The sequence below is a fragment of the Spermophilus citellus genome, assembly GCF_964194105.1.
Source record: "Spermophilus citellus genome assembly, chromosome: 10".
Classification (NCBI taxonomy): domain Eukaryota; kingdom Metazoa; phylum Chordata; class Mammalia; order Rodentia; family Sciuridae; genus Spermophilus; species Spermophilus citellus.
Genome location: NC_138197.1, coordinates 122795105 through 122817393, shown reverse-complemented (window position 1 = coordinate 122817393; position 22289 = coordinate 122795105). Strand labels below are relative to the sequence as shown.

Here is a 22289-nt window from a genome sequence, read left to right as displayed (position 1 = left end):
AGTTCAATCCTGGTAACCCCCCTGCCCCCAAATAAAAGGATCCTGGCACAGAGACCCACAGGGAGCAGCCCCCATCTATGCAGCACCTGTGTGCCGTGGGCCAGGCCCTGTGCCAGGCCCCCAGCGGGCTTTCACTCACGGCCTCACCACCCACAAACTCCACGCTGGACACCACTATTTCTTGTATTTTATAGAAAAGGAAAATGAGGATCAGAGATGAGCAACTGGACCTCGACTAGTGGTCAACTCCCAGGACCCTGGCTCAGGGCCCACCCCTTCCCCACTGCATTAATATCATCTTGTGTACACAGCAGGCACTCAATAAATCATCACCTGGCTGGTTACAAAGCCTGAGTGCTCTGAGGGGCTGGTGGTGTCCCTTTAGGCCCACAGAGGAATGTCACGGCGCCGGGGCTGGAGGAGCAGCGTCACTTACTCAGCTCGGCGATGCTGCCCACGCGGGTGGCCAGCAGGGACTGCTCGATGGTCCTCAGCTCCGACTGGCTGAACATGGGCAGCTCCCCGGGCTTGCTGGCGCGCTGTGGGTCTCGGTGCAGGTTCAGGCTGTCCGGCAGGCACAGCACCCCTGTAGCCGGGGGAGACAAGAAAGAAGACGGCTGTTACCCCTCAGGTCACCAGGGAGGGCTGCAGGACCCCAAGCGGTGGCAGGGTTGTTCTGAGGAGCCAACAAGGAACCAAAGCCCAGGGCCCCTTCTAGCCATGGTGGGCGCAGGGGCGCACGCTGGTTATCCCAGAGGCTCAGGAGGCTGAGGCAGGAGGATGGCGAGTTCAAAGCCAGCCTCAGCAAAAAGTGGGGCACTAAGCACCCCAGTGAGACCCTGTCTCTAAATAAAACACAAAATAGGGCTGGGGATGTGGCTCAGTGGTCGAGTGCCCCTGAGTTCAATCCTGGTTCAATCCATGGTTCAAAGGATCCCCTCAGAGTCCTGATTACTGATCTTTACAACCTCGTAGGCATTTGTCCAAGAAATGCAATCCTCCCCTTGGGCCTGGCAGGGATACTGTCCACCTGGAGATGCTGCCCATGAGCCCCGTCCTCCTTCCCTGAGGCAGCTGCAGGCCCTGAGCATCCTGGGGGACAGCTATTGCTGGCCGTGGCTTCTGAGGGCTTGCCCAGCAAATGGAACTGGGTGACTAGGCTGTCAGGCTTGGGACAGGCTTATGGCTCTGTCTGCAAAGCTGTGTGTTGGGAGGCAGAAAATCCCCCAGGGATTTTGGCAACTTATATGGTGAATACTCCCGGAAAGCCCTAGAATCCAATTATTTTCTTCCTTTCTTTCCTGTTCCCTAAACATCTATCGAGAACCTGAGGTCTCGCTTGCATAGATTCCTCAAATATTCCCTCTTCCTGGGCTACCCTAAGGCAGTGTGTGCTTCCTGCTTCTTGACCTTCAGCCTTGAGGACTTGACTGTTAGACTCCAAGGTCTCAAAAGCACTGTCTCTACTTTATCTCAGGCCCTGACTGGCCTGCGGGTCTGGGGAGAGAGGTACATGCAGCAGATCCAGGGCCCCTTAGAGCTGCCCCAGACGCCCCTGAGATGAGGCCTCTTTCTTCTTACTCACCATGGTTAGGGTGAAAGCTAACAGATACAGTCACTAAGTACCAGTCACAGAGGACACAATGAATAAGGCCGGCACTGCTCTGTGTTAGGGACCAAGATAGTGACAGAGTATACTTCATCCTGTCCTCAGGGATGCCCAGTCGGAGAGAAGGAGAGACACTACTGCATACAGAGCCATAAAACCATGTGACAGGTTAGGAATGAAGTGCTGTCTTATCAGGAATCCGAAGAACAAAGAGTGGGTGGTAAATAGGAAGTTTGTGGAACGCCTGCTGAGTTGTGAACCTGGCGGCATTCCGGGAGCCGCAGAGAAAGCAGAAAGCCAAGGTCTTTATAAACCTGATGAATGCCTAAGACCAGCACCGACGGAATAGAGAAGGACCAGCACAGTTGACCTATTCCTGGTCACCCTTGTCCTGTGAAAGCCAAGACACACTCCTGTGCCCACGTATCCATACACTCTGACACATGATTAAACAGACTGCAGGGAGAGGGAGACGGAGGCAAAGGCCAAGTGGCTCATGTTCACTCTTCATCCTGCTGGAAAGGCCTCTCCTTGGAATGTGGGTGTCTGGTCAGGTGTGGCAGGACTTTACTGACCCTTGCTGCCCATGAGTGGTTGCAGCTGCACGGGGCCTTTACTTCATCCCTGACAGAGGCTGAGGCAGGGGGCAGGCCACGTACCAGGTGGGATTTTTTTTAAATGACTAATAATACAGATAAAGGGTACAAATGAGCATTAGATTTCTCATATGGTATCATCGGGAAATGGAAGAAGTTGATTTGTTTCTAAGATTCTCCTCCAACCACTTGCTTTTCAAATACTTCTGTGACTCAGAAGATTATGTTTTGTATCACGGCCCAGGAAGTAAACACACACACACACACACACACACCACACCCATTTTCACAAAAATATTTTTTCATGGAAAACAGCACCAATCCTTCCTCTGTGGGAGACGGTCTCCGTGTTTTCCGGGTTCTTCCTTACCTCTTCTCCTATCTTATTAATACAATATGCAGGCTGCAGCCCCCTGAATGAGTTCATGACCCGCTCATGGGTCGTCAAAGCAGTTTGGAAAACTCCGTGGACGGTGCCAGCACACAGCCTGGACTACCTGGTCTGTCCCATTGCACTGTTTACTGGACACAGCCTGGGGCTACACCTCGGGGACACTCGGCTTTCTGGGAAGACAAACCCTCCACAGAAATGCCCACCTTGCCAGGCCACCCCTGCCACACCCTCAGCCCTGTTATCCTCCGGGTGGCCCTAGGCAGGGGCGCTCTGAGTCGCGGTCTGTGCGCTCACCTGCTGCCACTCACCTGCTGTCAGAGGCCAAGCCAAGGGGCTTGTGGGCTGGCCCCTCACCTGACACCTTGAGTTCTCTAGTTCGGGGACTTCCTGCCCCTCAGGACCTCACTTCAGTAAGTGCAGGGGCATCATGACCCCCAGCAAGTGACCCCAGTTTTAGGATAACAAGGTTCTCCACGTTAGGAAAAAGGGGTGTCAGAGAGTCGGCCAAGGGGATCCAGGAGCCAGGCCCTGAATGGTGGGCGGAGCTCCACGCCTCCCTGCGTTGAATCTGGGCAGGTTGGGGAAGCTCTCCCGGGTTCCCTTTCCTCTGCTGTGGAACGGGGGGAACAGTAATGGCTTGTCTTTCTGCTGACTGCTGGGTGGGTATAGGGCGAGGGAATTAAAAAGACATAATGTGTATCAAAGGTTCTACATATGCTAAGCAAAAAGTAGACTCTTCACGTATGTAAACTAAGACGGAATCAGGCGGTGTGCGCAAACCCAGCCTTGGACTACTTATGGTTCAGCAGGTGGATAAACTATTTCCCTTGCAACGTATTCCTCTGCTTTCTAAAGGGTTATGCAATTTATTTATTTATTTTTATTTTTATTTTTTTTTTTGTTTGTGGTCAGATACTTGTATATTTATTTATTTATTTATTTATTTTTTATATTTAATAAAAGCATTTTTTTAATTTTTTCTTTTTTTTTTAAATTTTTTATTGGTTGTTCACAACATTACAAAGCTCTTGACATATCATATTTCATATATTAGATTGAAGTGGGTTATGAACCCCCAATTTTACCCCCAGTGCAGATTGCAGAATCACGTCGGTTACACATCCACAATTTTACATAATGCCCTATTAGTAATTGTTGTATTCTGCTACCTTTCCTATCCCCTACTATCCCCCCTCCCCTCCCCTCCCAACTTCTCTCTCTACCCCATCTACTGTAGTTCATTTCTCTCCTTGTTTATTTTCCCATTCCCCTCACAACCTCTTATATGTAATTTTGTATAGCAATGAGGGTCTCCCTCCATTTCCATGCAATTTCCCTTTTCTCTCCCTTCCCCTCCCACCTCATGTCTCTGTTTAAAGTTATTCTTTTCTTCCTGCTCTTCCTCCCTACTCTGTTCATAGTTGCTCTCATTATATCAAAGAAGACATTTGGTATTTGTTTTTTAGGGATTGGCTAGCTTCACTAAGCATAATCTGCTCTAGTGCCATCCATTTCCCTGCAAATTCTATGATTTTGTCATTTTTTATTGCTGCATAGTACTCCATTGTGTATAGATGCCACATTTTTTTTTATCCATTCATCTATTGAAGGGCATCTGGTTGGGTTATGCAATTTAAATGTGAGATTATAATTATTCAAAGAAGCTTTGAGAACTACGTTACAGAGATTTGGGACACCTACACTCAATAGGGTTTTCTCTTCTTTTTGAGGACTACATGGTGTTTACACATCTACTGAAGTCATTTATTTTATTTTATTTTTTTTGTATAAAAAATCCTCCAGGTGAATAGGAAGGCCCAGTGTCGTATTTCAGTGTCAGAGCAGGCCTGAGTTTGGGGCTGCTCATCAATTCCCATTATGGCAGCCAGGGACAGCCATGCCCTGGTGATTAAGACCCCAGTTTAAAGACAGAGAGAACCAAGACTCAAATATGACTCAAATATCCAGGGAGCTGGGGAAAAACCAGGATCCAGGGAGCTTGCAAAGTCATTTCTCCCTGAAATCCTATTACTCCGGCGTGTCGAGCATTAACTAAGGAGAGAATTGACTCAAATTTTCAAAAGCACCTATCATGGGTCCTAAAGAATGACCCGTCGTGCCTCTGAGTGCCCACATTCCCACCCATAGAAGGCTGTGCTTCTCTGGGCCTGGTCTGGGCAGGGGAGGGGGGGGCTGGGTATGACCTTGACCTTGACAGAACTGACTGCCCCTCCTGCTGCTGTCCCTTGCTCAACCCAGACAACCACTTCCTCTTCCTCCCTCTCCACTCAGCTTTGCTCCCACCAGAGAGGGGTTCAGCAAGCACCTCACAGATTTGCTGTGATGATTACACAAGATAATGCACTTAAAGCCTCAACCTATATCTGCCCCGTTTCCACAGATTGCAGCTTTTTGAATTTACGGTCTGGATACAAACAGATTTGCAGATCATCTTTGCAAAATCTCCTCCAACTGGGGAGAGGCAATCTTTGGTTAGGTCACTCAGGACACAAAACATGAGAACCACTGCTCTGGATGGGACCCTGGACAAACCCCGTCTGGTCTTCTGTCCTGATGGGGCCCAGGTGCATTTCTCCTCCTGTCCACCTCCCTCCGCCTGGGCGTGGGATGGCCCCCTCTGGACAATTTCATGCCCTGTCCTTTCTCTCCCGTCTGTTACTGGTCCTAGGGGATGCTATCTACCCTTAAGCAGAAAGCCAAGCCAGCCAGCCAACAGCATGTCCCACCCAGCCCTCTATGATACACGGACAGTGGTGATGGAGAAGGAGAAGACCACCTAACTTTTCCTGAGCGGGTCACTGTGGCAAACCTTTTACATATTCAAGTTCAATTTTCTTTTAATTCTCAGTCGCGCTAAAGGGTAGAGAACCAAATATTTTGGGGGGACAGTAAAAGGTAAAAGGTAAGAACAAAGTCTCTGAGTTCAAATGACCCAGGTTTGAATTCGGATTATATCACTTAATCACTTTTTTTTTTATTCACAGTATTTGCCTTGATATTTTATTATTATATTTTATTTGCTAATGACTTACAGTAGGCAACCAATAGTTTACCTGTCCCTGTGTGTGTGTGTGTGTGTGTGTGTGTGTGTGTGTGTGTGTAAGGGTTATGGTGTAGCAATGGGAAGGGGTTGAGTCCGGAGGGGATGGCATCATCTCGTGCTGGGGAGGGCTGACCACGTGAGCCTTGGTACCCTGGACCCGCACTTGGCTCTGCTGGTCTGTCTCTGACTGCACTAAGTCCTGTGGCCCAGCTCTAATGGTCTTCTGTTGTTCCAGCACCAGATTCCACTTTAGCAACCAGGAAGCAGCAGCTGAAGCAGCAGAACTGACCGCCCATCCCGCTGCTGGATGCTGCTCAGTCTGGACGCAGAGCAGCCCTTGAATAGGCAAAGAACCAGCTGGCCAGGTGCAGACACCCGCTTGCCGGCTTCCCATGCAGCAGCCAGGGCTTTGACTTGGCCGCTCTGAGCCCTCTCCTCCCTGGATAAAGTGATTCTCTCCACCTCCTGGCAGGGCTGGGAGGCTGTAAGGGGCTAATACATAGGAAGAACCTGGCACAGAGAAGGGGGTCGATAAATGTTTGCTAATAATCTGAGTAGATGAAGTTCTCAGAAGCAAAAGATTTAGGAATTCAATAACCCAGTCAGTGCCAGAAGTCTTTCCCTTACTGTTAAATTTATTAAGAAACAAGATAGGAAATTATCAGGGTTTTTTTTTTAAATGCTTGTACAACTGGCTTGGAAACCCTTTTCTATTTTAAGAGACTTGGCAGCAGGAAAGGAATCCAGGGCTGGCTTGGCGAACCCGTTTGTCTATGAGAAGCAAGACCTGCTCCAAGTAGGATGTGCCCAGACCGTGTTTCCCACCAAATGAATTACATGACAGGAATGTTCTGGGAGGTCTCGTGCCAAGCCACCAGAAGAAGTGAGATGGAGGAGGACAGAGATGGGCATTTCCAGAATCATGCTTAAGAACAGGCTCAGATACAGAGCTGAAGGACATAGGAGGAATGACGGCTGACCTTCCTACAAGAGCAGGGAGGTACTTGTGCTTCATTCTCTCAGCCACACACATGGTCAGGGCCACGGGCCATGCCTGTCCTCCAAGCTCCCGGGTGGCTGGGGACACAGGCCCACCATCAGTGGAAGTAATTTGATAGAACTGCAGAGCGGAGCTGTGTGTGGGTCCCACGGGGTCCCGCTGTGTGGCCCAGCAGGGGGCCCAAGTCAGCCTGGGAGCCTCGGGGGTGCTGGGTGAGCCTGGGTGAATCCACGGCAAGCTGGGACCCTGGGAAGCAGATGCCGCAAAGCAAAGCTGCAAGAGCACAGATTCTGAGGTCTGGCCTGAGCTGAATCCCAGCTCTGCTGGCTACCAGGGCACCCCCGGGCATGCTCCTGTGTCTCCTGGCCGATACCACGAGACTAGTCATGGCATTGCCCTCCGAGGGCCCCAGGGGGAGTAATTTATAAAGTGGGGCTCAGCAAATACTAACTAATGACTCTTCTTATGATTATATTAGGGGAGGACAAAGGCCCCGAGGCCTGTGCTCTGCACACAGGGAAGTGACTGGAGGTGAAGGTGCAGAAGGTGGGAGGAGCCAAACTAGGAGGCAGGGGAGGGTCATGGAGGACCTGGGGCGTTGAGCCCCAAAGGGTTTGGAGTTCAAAACCAACCCTTCACCTCCCACCATCACGTTCCTCTCTCTTCCCTTTCATTATCCTGAACAGTGGTCTGTGCCCGCTCTCTCCACTTCTTTCTCCCACTCACTGTCTCTAGCCCTCGCTAGCTCCATTTTGGCTGGGTGTCCAGCAAGCTCTTGTTTATCTGTCCAGGCCAACTTGAAGAGACTCAAGGAAGCTGCAGTTTTTAGAAAGCTCCGAGTCCAGAGAGGGAGGTCCTGAGACCAGGATACTGAGTGTGGTTGATGGCTGAGGACACAGAGAGGGGCAGGGACAAGGTAGGACAGGGTCCCCGAGGAGGAGGTGGCCCAAGGTGACCCCACAAGCTTTTCTCCCCCAGGTGAGCCAGAGGCTTTTCCTCTTGGTCAGCTCAGGAGTGAGGGAAGCTAATTAAAATCTGGGCCAGGAGTATCATCCCCGAGTGCAAAATGGGAGATACGCTGTTTTGGAGGCACAGGGTGTGGTACAGGGAGCAGGGACAGTGGGATGACAGGGTGGCTCTAACACTGAGAGCAGAACGTGGAAAACCCGCTGTTAGAGGGCCACAGAGAAGCACAGGGTGACAAGCTCTGCTCATTCACTCACTCAGTAAGTATTAGCTGAGCACCTACTAGGTTCTAGGCACAGTTCTAGGTCCTGGGGAGCAAGCAGAGAAATACTGGAAACCCTTGCAATCCTGGGTACTTGTGTGCCAAACATATGTCTGTGTGTGCTACTGGGGACTGGGGACTGGTCCCAGGGCCTCACAATGCTGGGCAGGTGCTCTACTACTGAGCTACATCCCAGCCCATTTTTAAATTCTATTGAGACAGGGTCTTGCTGCATTGCTGAGTGGGGCCTTGCCTTTGAGGTCATCCTGCCTCAGACTCCTGCGTAGCTGGGATTTCAGGCATGTGCTTCTGTCCCCCAGTTCCACAGGTGTATTCTAAAGACATCATTAGACTCTGTGGCCACTTAGGGTAAGTGCCCCGAGGGGGCAATGAGAAGAAGGAAGGAAGGACGGGGGATATTGAAGGAAGTGAGGCTGTGTGCGGGGCACCTGCCTGTCCTGGGGGAAGAGCAGGCCAGCAGAGGGGACAGGAAGGGTAAGGCCTTGGGGGAGTGTCCTTGGCTGGACGGAGAAAGCAACAGAGGAAACTGTGGGGGAACACAGCAGGTGGGAGGCCTGAGGGGTGCCCAGGGCAGGTGGGGTGGGCCTCGGGGAAGGCTCCAAAGACTCTGGCCTTGACTCTGAGCGAGATGCAGGTCATCGGAGGGCTCCGAGTGGAGGGACAATGTGATGACCTGGTGTGCAGGGCTCCAGCAGCCGGCGGCCTGGGGACAGACTGTGGCTGGGGCAGAGCAGAGCAGGTTCAGTGGAGAAACAAAACAACGACCCTGATGTGAAGGGAAGGCCGAGCCGACGGACTTGCTGACTGCAGGTGGACGTGAGAAACAGAAGGGGTCGAGGGTCATTCCAAGGTTTCTGACCTGGGCAACAGAAGGGATGGTTTACCACTCAGCGCAAGAGGGTTGGGTCTGGGGAAACGTCAGTTCAGCGGGAGACACCTGTGGGTCGTCCGCCTGGCGACGCTCCTGCTCTCGCCTCCGAAGAGCCAGAGCCTCATGTGTGAGCCCCAGGGTGGCCGACGCTCCTTCCCTCCTTCCTCTCCCCGGTCACTAGGGGCCATTGTCAAGCATCCTTACAAGATTGCCGCTTCCCTCCTCTGCCTGCCCTGCCGGCTCCTCTCCCTGGTTCTGTCTGTACCCCACCAAGTCCTCAGCTCCATCCAGCCTGTAGGGGCTTCAGACGAGAGAGACTGGTTTCCCAGTTTCCTCACTCGTGTCTGCAGTGAGGAGGTCCTGGGTCTGGAAGACTCGGCAGCACCTGCTCCAGATTCCAACCCCTCAGACGGAGCAGGCTCCAAACCCCCAGTGACAGAATGCTATTTCCTACCTCCAGCCAGGTCTCGGGTAGCTGTGGGAATGTCCAAGGTCCGCCAGATTTTGGAGACCATCTGGCTCCCAGGAGTAGCTGTGGCCTTTGGAAGTTCTCTGAAAAGCATCTTCCTTGCCTTGCACCCAGAAGTGACACTTGTGGGCACTCAGTGTCATGTCATGGGATAAAACTAAGCCTTGGGGTGTGACGGACAGGGAAATCGTGTGCTGGAGTCATCAAAGTTGAGAAATAATCTTCGGCATTTTAATTAACACAATGGCAATGGAGCAGGGTAAAACAGTGAAGTAGATTCTTAGACAACGAAGAGAAGACCATCTTGCTCTGTATCAAGACTGTTTTTGAACATTTGCCATCCAAATTCATTCACTGATCTATCCATACCATCCAACCATACATTAATGTATCACCATCCATCCATCCATCCATCCATCCGTCACACACCCATCCATTCATCACCCATCTATCCACCCACCCATTGATCCACTATCCATCATCCATCCATCTACCCATTCATCCATCAATCACCCATCCATCAATCACCCATCTATCCACCCACCCATTGATCCACTATCCATCATCCATCCATCTACCCATTCATCCATCAATCACCCATCCATCAATCACCCACCCACCCATCCATCCATATTCCAGATCATCCTTTAATTACCTAAACTATTTTGAGCATCTACTATGTGCTACACATTGTGCTAAGCAACAGAAAATATAGCAGGATGTAGCTGCTCTCATGGAGCTTGACTTCCATTCATCTATCTACTCATCCACCCATCCACCCATTCATCTTTTTCTGTCCTTCTATCCATCTGCTCCACATAATGTGTCTGTTTGGAACACTGATGAAAAGTTAAGACACAGACCCCGCCCTTGAGAAACTCACAATCTAGTGGGATGGGTGTTGGGAGTCGCCCCGGCTCCAAAGACTTAACTTCCCCATCCCCCAAGAAGAGCTGTCCAATAGTGAGCCCTGCTGGCTCACATGATCCTGCCGTCCAATGGTGAGCCCTGCTGGCTCACATGATCCTGCCGTCCAATGGTGAGCCCTGGCTGGCTCACATGATCCTTACCCACCAATCAGAAAGCACCCCAACCAACTGTCAAACCGTTCAACCATTAAACTGTCATAACCCCACCCCCGGCTCTATAAATATGCAGAGCTGTTCCTCAATAAACCGGCATTTTCTCCTACGGCAAACCTTGGTCATTCTTTCAATGGGTACCCATGCTCATGAACATTGCAAGTGCTAGAAGAGACGTCTGCATATGCCACATGGATGATCAAATAGAAATTAGGTAATTCACCTGGGTGGAGTGTCAGGGCAGCCTTCACAGAGCAGCTGACCTGGTATCACTCTTGAAAGCTGAGCTGATGTCCATGAGGTGAACTGGGGGCAGGAGAGGAGGATATAGGAAAGGGCAAACTGAAGGAGCAGCAAGAGTTAAGGCACAGAGGCCAAAATACTGGCGCACTGTGGGGACTGTAAGAGGTTGGCTGAAGCTGGAGCCTGAATTGAAGGGGATCCCAAAAAGGTGCTCAGGGGCTGGATCAAGGAAGGTTTGAGTGCCTCGCTGAGGGCAGTTGAAGTCCCATAGGAGCTAGTTCTGGTGCCTCACTTCATGCCTCCACGAGGTCGGCACTCATGGCTGGCGCTCTGGCCACAGTGCCCAGCCAAGTTGCCCACATTCAGCAGAGACAGGAAACAGCACTCTCTGCTTTGGGCCCACGTGGAACAAAGCAGTGCTCTGCCTCCCAGCTCTCCTGGGCTGAGAACACCGCCTGGGGCTCCTTCTGGTTGGCCAACCTCCTTTTCCATCTCTGCCTCCACATCCAGGGCTCAACCAGTTCCTGGGTGTGGCGGAGCAGCCCACCTGGCCGGCCTGCGGTCCTGTTCAGCACTCTCTGACGGCTTCCATCCCAGACTGACTGTCTCCTTCCCTACCAAGGTGTGGGAGAATGGGGCTAGTTAAAAGTTGGCCTCCCACCCCAGGTCTCCCCTTCACCACCCGACTCCTCTCTCGGACATTTGTTTCGTGAATTATAAAGTCGGGCATGCCTACTTCAAAAACACCAACAGTTTAAGAGTGGGGGATAGAACGGAAAACTGAAAGCAACATCCTATTCGGTTCCTTCACCTAGTTGCAATGTTATCTGTTTTTCTGGGTAAGATTCTAGAACTTTCCATCATTCTCATTCATGAGTTCATTCACTCACACAACACATATTTATTAAGTCCAAGCAGTGTGCAGGTTCTATGATGATAAGGGCAGGAGCCACACAACACAGGAGCCCTGTCCTGGTGGGGTTAAAAATTGAGCCGGAGGGGTCACACAGGATCACACAAATAACTGCACCACTATCGATATGTCATAAGGAAAAAGTATGCCTGATCCCACACCCTCACCACCGTGACAGCTGGAGAATGGTTCTAATTAACTTGATTTCATGTAATTACAGAGGTTATTTTTAGGGCGATCACCACTGTTTCCCTCTGTGAACTGTTTTGAATTTTTTTCACCCAGTTTTCTATAGACTATTCAAAATTCTTACTCATTTATAAAAGTCCTTTCTATATTAAGGAAATCAGCCCTTTTCCTGGTATGCATCATGCACATAAATTTTTCCAATTTATCATCTGCCTTTTGAGTGTGCAAACGGTATTTTTTTCACACGGAAGCCTTTGGATTCAGTGCAGGCAAATGTACCACTCCTTCTCCCTATGGGTCTGCTTCCCAGGTTATATGCAGGAAGCCCTTCCTTTATTTAAGATTATTTTAAAAAATCAACCATGTTTTCTGCTGATAATTTTGGTTTCGCTATTAATATTAAAATTCTGCCCAGACTGCAGTGAGGTAGGGATCTACTTTTTGTTTCATCCAAGTGACTAATCAATCGTGTCAATATTTGTTGAATGACGCATCTTTCCCCCCACTGATTTAAAGTAATTCCACTTTATCAACTCTTTATCTCCAGATACAGTTGAGTGTACATCTTTATTTCCTATTTTATTCCATGGATCTAGTTCTTTCTGTGCTAGAACCAAACCATCTAATTATCGTAGCTTCACAAATGGTTTAAAAATCAAGGTTGGACCTGACTCAGTACCTCTTTAGCTCTTTCTTTCCCAGATTAATTTTAATTCTGATTCACTAACTATCTGAATAGGTCAGTTGGTGAAGGTGAACACATTAGATAGTAGACGAGGAGCCCTGGAGTGGATAAGATTTCTATATCCGTAAAAAAGTCTTCTGCTGGGTGTGGTGGTGCACGCCTGTAATCCCAGCAGCTCGGGAGGCTGAGGCAGGAGGATGGCAAGTTCAAAACCGGCCTCAGCAAAAGGGAGGCGCTAAGCAACTCAGTGAGACCCTGTCTCTAAATAAAATGCAAAATCGGGCTGGGATGTGGCTCAGTGGTTGAGTGCCCCTCAGTTCAATTCCAGGTACCCACCCCACCTGCCAAACAAACAAAACCAAAAACTTCCATCCTCATTATCTGGTAATACATTATGTTCCCTGAAACAAATGGAAGCTGGCTGTTTTCCAGGGACGAACATTCTCAGATTTGCCCGGACCCCGGGATCTGCAGAAACCACTTCCAGGTAAAGCCGGGGTGCCCTCTGGAGTGGAGTGGTGCACCTGGCCGGCTTCTGGCTGGAAATTCTTTCCACAGAACTTCTGCAGAGCAGGAGGATTATTTCTACTCATAACGAAGGCCCCCAAGGCCTGCAAGATCCCGACTCAGCCATGAAAGATTAAATCACATTCAACCGAGCTTTAGTGTTAAGTGTATTTAATTGTGTTCTAAATCTTCAAAGACTGATTATCTTTAATTAAGCAGCCTGGCGACTATAGACTTATCACTTATTTGATATGATATAGTAGGGAACTATTCGCTAGGATGTTAAATAAGTTGAAATACCCTATGGCTGACCACGAGGAATGAGAGGGTGTGTGTGTGTGTGTGTGTGTGTGTGTGTGTGTCTGCAGCCTTCCGAGAGCTGGCTAACTGCTGCTGTTAACACGGTGTAGATGTTAATGGCACATAAAAGCATAAATCTGCCACTTGCAGCCACGCCTGTGTACGCAGATATAAATAACTAATAGGCCTTTCACAATCCATCGACAATACAAAGATTACCAAATTGGCTTTTAAAAGCATTAGAATCCCATTAGACTAAATTCAGCAGCTGATTATAGAGCCCGAGAACCACAAGAGGACTCTAAATTCTCATTGGCTGCTGCTGTTAAAAGGGACTGTGTGGCCCTGGGCCCTGGGGAGAGGGCGCAGAGCCCTGGCTAAGGCCTGTCCACCTGGACACGTGGCTCTGGTAGCCCTGCGCTAAGGCTTAGCTCCAGGAAAATGTGAAACAGCCCAGAGGTGAGCAGTGAGCCTCAGCTTCTTATTATGATTTCCCTGCCTTCCCAAGAAGGCTTTCTGGGCATTTCTTCTCTACCCTCCACCCTCACCCATGTCTTTCACTACCATGTTGTGGGGCTTTGATGTCTAGGGCCTGGCCGCCCCTCCCACCATTAGCCAATTCCCAAAGGAAGTAGACCACTGGCCAGTGAGTCCAGGTGTCCACAGCGGGCCACCCGACCCAGAGCCCACACCACCTGCTCTGTGGGCTCTCTCACTGGGGGTCACTACCAACCTGCTCTCCTCTCTCTAGGGCTGGGTCCCAGACAACTAGCCACAGCCCCTGTGCCTTGGAGCCTACTGAAGTCATTCACAGGAGCCAGTTCTAAGCCTGTTATCCTGATTCTCTCATTCCTGCCTGAGAAGACCACAGGTGGGTAGGCTCTGGCCCACCGCCCCCTCCCCGGCTCCCCATGCACCCGGGGACCCTGGGGCTTCCCACCGCCCCTCCCAGGTGGGACAGTGCCCTCCCCTGGGGTCTGGGAGCAAGAAACTGTTTTCAGTAGTAAATCACCTTCTCACAAAGAAGGTCTTGCTGTTCTCGAATGTTCTTCTAATACACTGTTTTAAAGTACCCCATCCTAGGAAATTTTAATGCCACAAACACAATGAATACACCTTTACATAATGTGGCGTTTTTGAGGGTCACAAACCACTGAGTGCTTACGGGGTGGCTGGGGCCATTGCCTGAGAAGCAGGCCTACCCTGTGGTGCAGTATTGCCCCCGTGGAGACTGCAGAGGACACGGTGGGGGGGGACAAACACCCCTCCAGGCCCCACCCCGGCCACGCCCTTCTCCACAGTGATCCCACCAACAGGCCAGAGAACCCGAGTGAACCCCAACTGCAGCCGCTCCCCAGGGACTCCTCACCAAACCTGGCCCGGGCCACCAGATCCCATCTGCCGACCAGAACATGGGAACAAGCCAAAGATCCGGGCGACAGGGACCTGTTGCACCCACGGAAGTCCCCTCCACTTGAGTCTGATCTTTCAGTTGGACACGAGTCTGGACAATGGTTAGAGTCCCCAGCAGTGGACGGAATGATGGGCCCCCAAAGACATGTCTATGTCCTGACCCCCAGACCTGGGAAGGTGACATTTGGAGAGAGGACTTCATGGATGTCAAGTTAAGGATCTCAACAAAGAGCTCATCTGGGTTCAGGATCCAGAGTGGAACCCATGACATTGGGCGTTGCACGGGCAAGGCAGGGGGAGGTTCGGAGGGTGCCTGGAGGAGGCCGTGGGAGACGCAAGAGCCAACCGCAGTGTGCAGTGTGGGTCTGCAGCTCAGGGACCACCCGGAGGGCGGGCACACCCCCTGGCTGGGGGAGCGGGAGAGGGGGGCAGATTCTCCCCCACAGCCTCCAGCAGGAACAGATGCTACCGATTCCTTAGTGTCAGACTTCCAGCTTCCAGAATGTGAGAGGATATGTCTGTTGTTTTGAACCACTGGGATTGTGGTCATTTGTTATGGCAGCTCCCGGACTGATTCCTCTATGATTTTAAACGCCTCTTCCTGCCTAGAGCAAAGCTGTAAGCTCATGACCCCTCTCTCCCTCGTCAACAACCTTCAATGGCTCCCTATTGCCCTAGAGGACAAGACTGAAATCTCTTACCCAGGATTTAAGGGCTTTTGTGACCTTTATCTAACCTGGCTGTCCAAGCGCATTTCCTTCCACTCCCAAACTGACTGAGCCTTTCCTGGATGGGACCTCCCGCCTCCCTGCCTCTGCTGGCACATCCACGGGATTCACCCTACCTGTTCCTCAAGGCACAGCTCCAATGCCATCTTCTTCAGCGAGCTGCCCTAGACTCTCTCAATTGGCTGGGAGCTCCCTGCTCTTTTCCCACAGCAGGATATCTTATGGGGTATGTACAGCCATTCAGTGTTGTGGACATACAATAATACTGATGAAAAATATGATCACAAGTATTAACTATTCAAATCCTTAAAACACCCTTTTGCAGCTGGCATTAGTTTCATTTTACAGATGACAAAGCTGAGGCACAGAGAGGTTAAGTTATTTTCCTAAGGTCACAGAGCTGCTAACACTGGAAGTTAGCCTGTCTGGCCATGGAGATTGTGCTGCTGGGAGTAAAAGGCAGGGGCCAAGTCTGGAAATGACCCATAAGGTGTGTTAGCCAGCTTTTTTTGCTGTTGTTTCTAAAAGACCCAACCTGAACTACTTCAGAGGAGGAAAAAGATTTTTTGGGGCTCACTGTTTCAGAGGTCTCAATCCCAGACAGCAAGCTCCATTCCTTAAGGCTGGAGGTGAGGCTGAACACCATGGCAGAAGAGTGTGGCTAAGGGAAGCAGCTCACATGATGATCAGGAAGCAGAGAGAGACTCCACTCTCCAGATACAAATATATACCCCATAGCCACGCCCCCAATGCCTCCTCCAGCCACACCCACCTGCCTCCAGTGAGCACCCAGTCAATCCCATCGGGGTTCACTTCACTGGTTAGGTTAAGGCCGTAGCCCAGCCATTTCTCCGCCAAACCTTCTTGCATTGTCTCCAGGGAGCTTTGGGGGACCCCACACCTAAACCATACATAAGGCATGTTATAAGGTCTGGGCTTTGTTCTGAAACCAATGAAGAGCCACTTAGAGGTTCCTATGGAGGCAGAGGAGTGCCCCGGGCACAGTGCGGACAGACTTGGGCTGCTGTCATCAGGGTGAGAGGAGATGGGAGTTGGGGGGGGGGGGGGCGGAGAGGCAGCCAGCTGAGAGCTGAGCTTCTCAGAGGGGGTCTTCTGTGATCACACCTGAGCACTGCAAACCCAGAGCACAGGTGCACGAGAACCCCCAGGCGCACGGTGTGGAGGAGCCTGGTACGCGCAGTCCTGTGGTCCAGGCAGGGCAGGGCAGGGCAGGGCAGGGTGGCAACTCCTCTGAACCAGGCTGGAGGAACGGCCCAGAGCCGGGTCCAGGGCCACGCAGCCATGAGTGTAGGGCTGGGCCTGGTTTCCAAGTTAGACACTGCGCCAAGGATGACTGGAAGTCACAGAGACGGGAGAGAAGGCTCAGCAGAGGATTCGGATGAAGTAGACTAGCTGGAAGGATCCCTGCCCAGGCGCCTGGATGCACCTGCAAGATGCTTTGAACAGGGTTCAGAGCAGGTGCAGGCAACCGTGGTGGGCCAGGACCCCGGGCCAGGTAACCCCCAGAAAGGGGAGGGGCCCGGGGGCGGGGCCCAGGTCACATCCCAGGGAGGGGCCTCCACACAGCACCAGTCACTTGGAGCAGAAGAGCCAGGCCTGAGCCTTAGCAGGTTCCACAGCCGGTGAAAGGTCCTCGTCCTGCCAGGGCAAGTTCATGAGCCGATCTCGGAGAAACCCTTCCACTCCGGAGCCCAGTCCCTGCTTAGATGAGTGTTTTTACTGCCTGAATTTTATACAAAGAAACACGCTTGTAGACAGCCCCTTCCTGTGCGTTCACATGCGTCCATGCACACACACAAACACACACACACACAAACACACAGTTGCCCATCCGTCCATTTTTTTGTAGTTATGCATGGGTGCTTGCATGCATGCATGCGTGTGTATGTGTGTGTGTGTGTGTGTAATCGAACGTCTTCTAGTACAAAGCACTGCTACAGAGAAAAATGACACACTTTTATCCCGGGGGGCGTTTCTCCACAGATGTGATTACGCATTTTGAAAGTTTGCCTTCTGTTATTTAGAACCAGTGAGTCGTGAAAGCACAAACCTTGAAATCTGGGAAGCCATAGACATCACTACACCCAGCCCTCCCTACTCCATCATAAGCGCTTCCCGAGTGTCAACTAGGTGCCAGGCTCTGAGCCTGAGATAATGGTTCCTCATCAGAGAGTCTATAGTTAAAGTGTCTTAGAGATGAGAAAACAAAAGCCCAGAGAGGGTAAGTCACTCTTCTGAGGTCACACAGATTTGGTTGAATCCTATTTCTGGAGAATGGAAAGCTACTTCTGGGTCTAGGCATGAATTGCCAATTTGAAAAGAACTGGAATACAACTCTATGCTCCTATCACTGTGTGGTTGGCAGAATAATGGTCTCCAATGATATTCACATCCTGGTCCCCAGAACCTGTGAATATGTTATGTTGTATACAAGGGGAATCAAACTAGTGAACAGAATTAAGGTTGTTAATCAGTTGACCTTAAAATAAGGAAGCTGTCCTGGATTATCCAGTGGGCTCTGTGTAATCTCAGGGTTCCTAACGGAGCTCACAACTAGCAACAGAGGTAGGTGGAGCAGAAGGGGCGATGGGATATGGGAGGAGGGGAGCAGGTGACTCAGTATCAGAGTAATGAGGTGTGGGGAAGGCTCCACCAGCCGCGGCTAGCGGCTAGCGTTGGAAATGGGCAGGGACCCCAAGCTGTGGAATGAGAAAGCTGGAAGAGGCAGGGAGCAGATCCTCCCCAGGGACTTGGTTTTAGCTCAGTTGTGAGCTCAGGATGGTGGAACCTCATCAGCCCACGTTGGGCTCCTGACCTCTGGAACTGTAGGGCAATACATTAGGTTGTTCTAGGCAGCTCTATTTGTTACAGCAGCCACAGGATACTCAGACACACTGAAAGAAGGCTGAGTCTTGAGGGCTCTTCACGGTGCTGTTCTGAAATGGACAGCACTCATCTTCCCAGGAGGGCAGACATCTCATTTCACTTTAAACCTAGGATCGGTTTTCAGTCAGGGCGTCTTTGCCTTTTTTCCCTTGGGGTAAACTCCAGAATTTAATAGAGAATGAAGAGATGACCCAAAATGCCATTTTTCATCGCTTCCTGTCTCAGGCCTTCTACAGGCCTCTCTCTCCCCTGGACCACTATCCCTGACATTTCATTTTCAGAAATGCTCTCGGCCGTTCCTTCTTGCACCCGCTGAAGTGACCCTGAAGGACAGCAGCTCCCTCCCCATGCCCCGCACTTCTTTCCCCTTCTCAGTTTCTGTTCGGAGCCGCCTTCTGCTTCCAGGGCTCCTCAGACTCCTGATCTGGAGGGCGAGGAAGGGGGCTTGGACACGGGCCAGTCCCGGATGCTGCCCTGTGAGGGTGAAGCTGAGGGGGGATGAGCCCCTTCCAGGAGAGAGAGAAGGATGTGTCCACCGTCCCGGGGAAGGGGTTGGGGAGCAAAAGGCTTCCCCAGGAATTCAGAGAACCAGAACCTCCATTTTCTGCTACTGAAAGTGATCCCTCCCGGGAGTGTGAGTGTGAGAAGTGCCACGTCATCTGTCATTCAGGAAAGCAGTCACTGTAGACCCGAGTGCTGATCTTGATGTTGGTGATAAATGTGGATAGTGGTGGTGGTGGTGGTGGTGGTTATGGGGGTGACAGTGGTGATGATGGTGGTGATGACTTCAAGGGGGATTCTGATGATAGTGGTGAGGGGGAAGATGGTGGTCATGGTGATGATGCTGGTCATAGTGATGGTGGCCATGGTGACGGTGGTGGTCATGGTGATGATACTGATGACACTGGCCAGGGTGGCCATGGTGAAGCAGTGTTGACCGCAGCGTGGGGTGACAGTGGGAGCTGACACCCACCATGTGGCAGGCACTCCTTGCCATATACTTGCACATTTGTATCTTTAGGTGGTGGGCAATTTGCCAAGCTGATGAGTAGAGGATGGTGTTCCTACCACCCTGAGCTCACAACTAGCCACAGAGGTAGGTGGAGCAGAAGGGACGATGGGACATGGGAGACTGAAATAGGAACAGTGATCATGATAAATAAGTCAGAGCAGTGGACCGAGGCATGGGCTGCAGACGAGGCCGCCCTGTCCCTTATCCACTCTCTGGTCACATTAAGGAATCACTCTGTGCCTCAGTTTTCTCTTCGGTAACACAGGGGGATAATCACGGTGTCTCCCTCACGGGGCTGGTGTGAGGGTCCATGACTGGCGTGTGTCCAGACCCAAACATCCGTGCTGGCACCCCATGGGGGCTCAGTTCCCTGCGTTCTTAGCAGAATTCATCTGAGCCACACAGGGGTGCAGATGCCACTCTGCAGGTGTCCAGTTGGAGCTGGCCGACCTGCCCGGGTCCGGGGATCAGGCTGGTCCCCAAGCCCCACGGCTGCCTGCCCCAAGTCTGGTCTCCTTGCAGAGACGTGAACACAGGACACCACAGTGCGGCTGGGCAGGTGCAGGGGAGCTGGCTCCACCCACAGGCTGGTGCATCTGGCAACAGGCAAGGATTAAGGCCTCCCCAGCTGCTGCAAAACATGCCACATCCCCTTCCTGTCCCCCTCCTCCCAGCCACCAAGGAAAAGGGATGGCACTCATGAAAACAGCTGGTGGTATGCACAAGCCTTGGTCTACAAATGCCCCCAGAGAGTGCCCCTGGGGCTCTGGGGGGTCCTGGCTGCCCCTGCCCTCCCTATCTCTGCATTTCCCTGGGTCTGCTGGTGACAGTCCCCTGTGTACCCCACAGTCTCCTGGCAGGAGCTGGAACTTAAAAGGCCTGCTTTGCAAGCTCCAGGGCACTGCAGTGCCATCTTCCCGTGCTTTGATTAAGAATGATCCTCGGGGCTCTGCTGCAGGAGAGGCTGGGCTCCCCGATGCTGCCGGATCCAGGAGGGGGCGCAGAAGATGAGCAGGACAGGGTGCAGAGAGGGACTGCTGGGGACACTGCTCCTGCCCCAGGGAGAGGGCAGGAGGACCTGCTGAGGGGGGCTGGTGTCCTGGAGCAGCCCGGCTCTACAGGTTTTATGGAACATTCAAGAGAGCAGGAGGTGGGCGCGGCCAGGCCTCTGGTGGGCTCTCCAATGACCTCTGGCTCCTGGCACCTGCAGGAGTTTGCCAGGGAGCGCTGGGCTCCCTGGCCACGCCCACCTAGGCCAACACAAAGTGCTCCTGGCTCCCCATCTTCTGGCCTTGCCTTCCCAGACCTCTCAGAGGGACAGCTCTGTCCAGGCCTGTCCCAGGCCCTCCCTGTAGGAGGGTGGAGGGACTGGGCAGGACTCCTGTTTAGGCCACCTCTCAGCTGCCCACTGCTTCTCAGGTCTCTTCTGTTTTCCACAACATCCAGGATTCAACACCGGGTGAGTCCCACGGTGAACCCCGCCTGGGTGTTGGCGCTGGGCAGAGCTGGACTCTCCTCCCAGGCCTTTGATTTGCTGTGGGTCTCTGGACACATCACTCCAGCCTCGATCCCTGTGTTGTAAAGTGGGGATCTCCGTGCCTCCCTTCTTGGCTCTGCTGGGAGGCCTAGGAAGGCCACGGGGCGTTAGTGCCCGGGCTCTGCTAACACAGCACCAGCTCACCCTCGTCTGGTGTTCTGGAAGCCACACGCAATTCAAGATCAAGGGGCTGGCAGCGCCGGTTCCCTGCAGGGGTTTGAGGGAATCTGCTCCCTGCCTGCCTGGCTCCCGTGCTGGGCTGGCAATCTTTGGCCCTTCATCTCACAGCCGTTCCCTGTGCCAGCTTGTCCCTCCCCCTTCTTATAAGGATAGAGGCCCACCTCATAGGATTCACCTTAAGGATTTTGACAGGGACACAATTCAAATCTTCAGACCCTGGATGCACGGTTCTCAGAAATGCCTGGCCTTCTTCCTTCCCAAGAGAGAGGAGCTGGCCTGGGGGCTGAGAGCAGGTTCTGCCCCCTGGAGCCATTCTGTTGACGGACAGAAGCTCTGATGTTGGGTAAACACCTCCTGCCAGTGTCCACCTCTGTGCCAGGTCCAGGCCTCCCCCAAAGGGATGCCCAGCCCCGAGAAGCCCTCCACGCTCCACACGGGGGCGGCCCCCGCGGTGATGGCGAAGGTGGGGCCGGGGCTTGGCCAGGGGAGGCCTATCCACCCTGGGCCTTTCTCACTGTGTCCCCTTCAAGGACCCCAAGCCAGGAGGCCCCCAGGCTGCCTCCGCCCCTGGGGCTGCTGGGAGCTGGATCCCGGCCTTTCTTCTCTATTTTCTATTTTCTCTGCAGCTTGGCCCTGGGGAAGCTGAGCTCAGTCTCCGGCCCTGGGGGTTAATGGGCTCCTGTTGGTCTCTTGTCACTCCGATCCTAACAGCAGCACCAGGGAAAAAATCTCTGCTCAGCACGGGCCCTGGTGGCCCCTATTAGCCTAAGGTTCCTGCGTAGCCGCGGGTGCTGGTTTATCTCTGGGGAAGGCCAGCGGCTGCCCAGGGGCGTAAAGCTGATAAACAGGCAGAGAAGTCAGCGCCAAGCTCTTCCTTGTGGCTGTCCCCAAACGTGCCAGCTCTAACTGTGCACTCTTCTCTTTGGATGTGTCAAGTAGGGCTGGCTTGGCCTCCGCTAGGAGGTGGGCAGCTCCCAGGGGGACCCTTAGCTCATCTTCAGGGGGAGGAGGAGACCAGGAGAGTCCTAGGGCCTGGGACACAGGATGCAGAAGTGGGGGCAGTGGGCATGGCCAGAGTCACCTGGGATGGTGGAACAGGGTGCCCAGGCCACCACGTTAGGAGGGGCCCTTGAGTGCAGCGAATGTGCAGGCTTTAGAGCCTGCAAGAGTCAAGGGTGCATCCGGCCATGTTCCCTGATTCCCCAGGGACAGGAGGGCAAGGAACTTACATCTGGGATCCTCCCCAGCCACAAGAAGGAGGGAGGAAGGCCACACACCACAGGGCCGTGCTGCAAGTCCCTGGTAGGAGGTAAGATCCCTTTCTCAGATGAGAAAATGGTG

At 52.3% G+C, this 22289-nt stretch overlaps 2 protein-coding genes across 4 annotated transcripts in view; one reads left to right on the top strand and one right to left on the bottom strand.

The window, feature by feature from the left end:
- MTERF2 (mitochondrial transcription termination factor 2) overlaps positions 1-22289 on the top strand; it is a 666987-nt gene that overhangs the window by 194176 nt on the left and 450522 nt on the right. The window lies entirely within an intron of this gene.
- The window catches only part of ABTB3 (ankyrin repeat and BTB domain containing 3), a 263740-nt gene that overhangs the window by 103574 nt on the left and 137877 nt on the right, over positions 1-22289 (bottom strand). For all 3 annotated transcript variants that reach the window (XM_081310319.1, XM_081310320.1, XM_081310318.1), the window contains exon 2: positions 437-586. In XM_081310319.1, coding sequence (XP_081166445.1) covers positions 437-586 — 150 coding nt within the window. The remainder of the gene's footprint in view (positions 1-436; positions 587-22289) is intronic.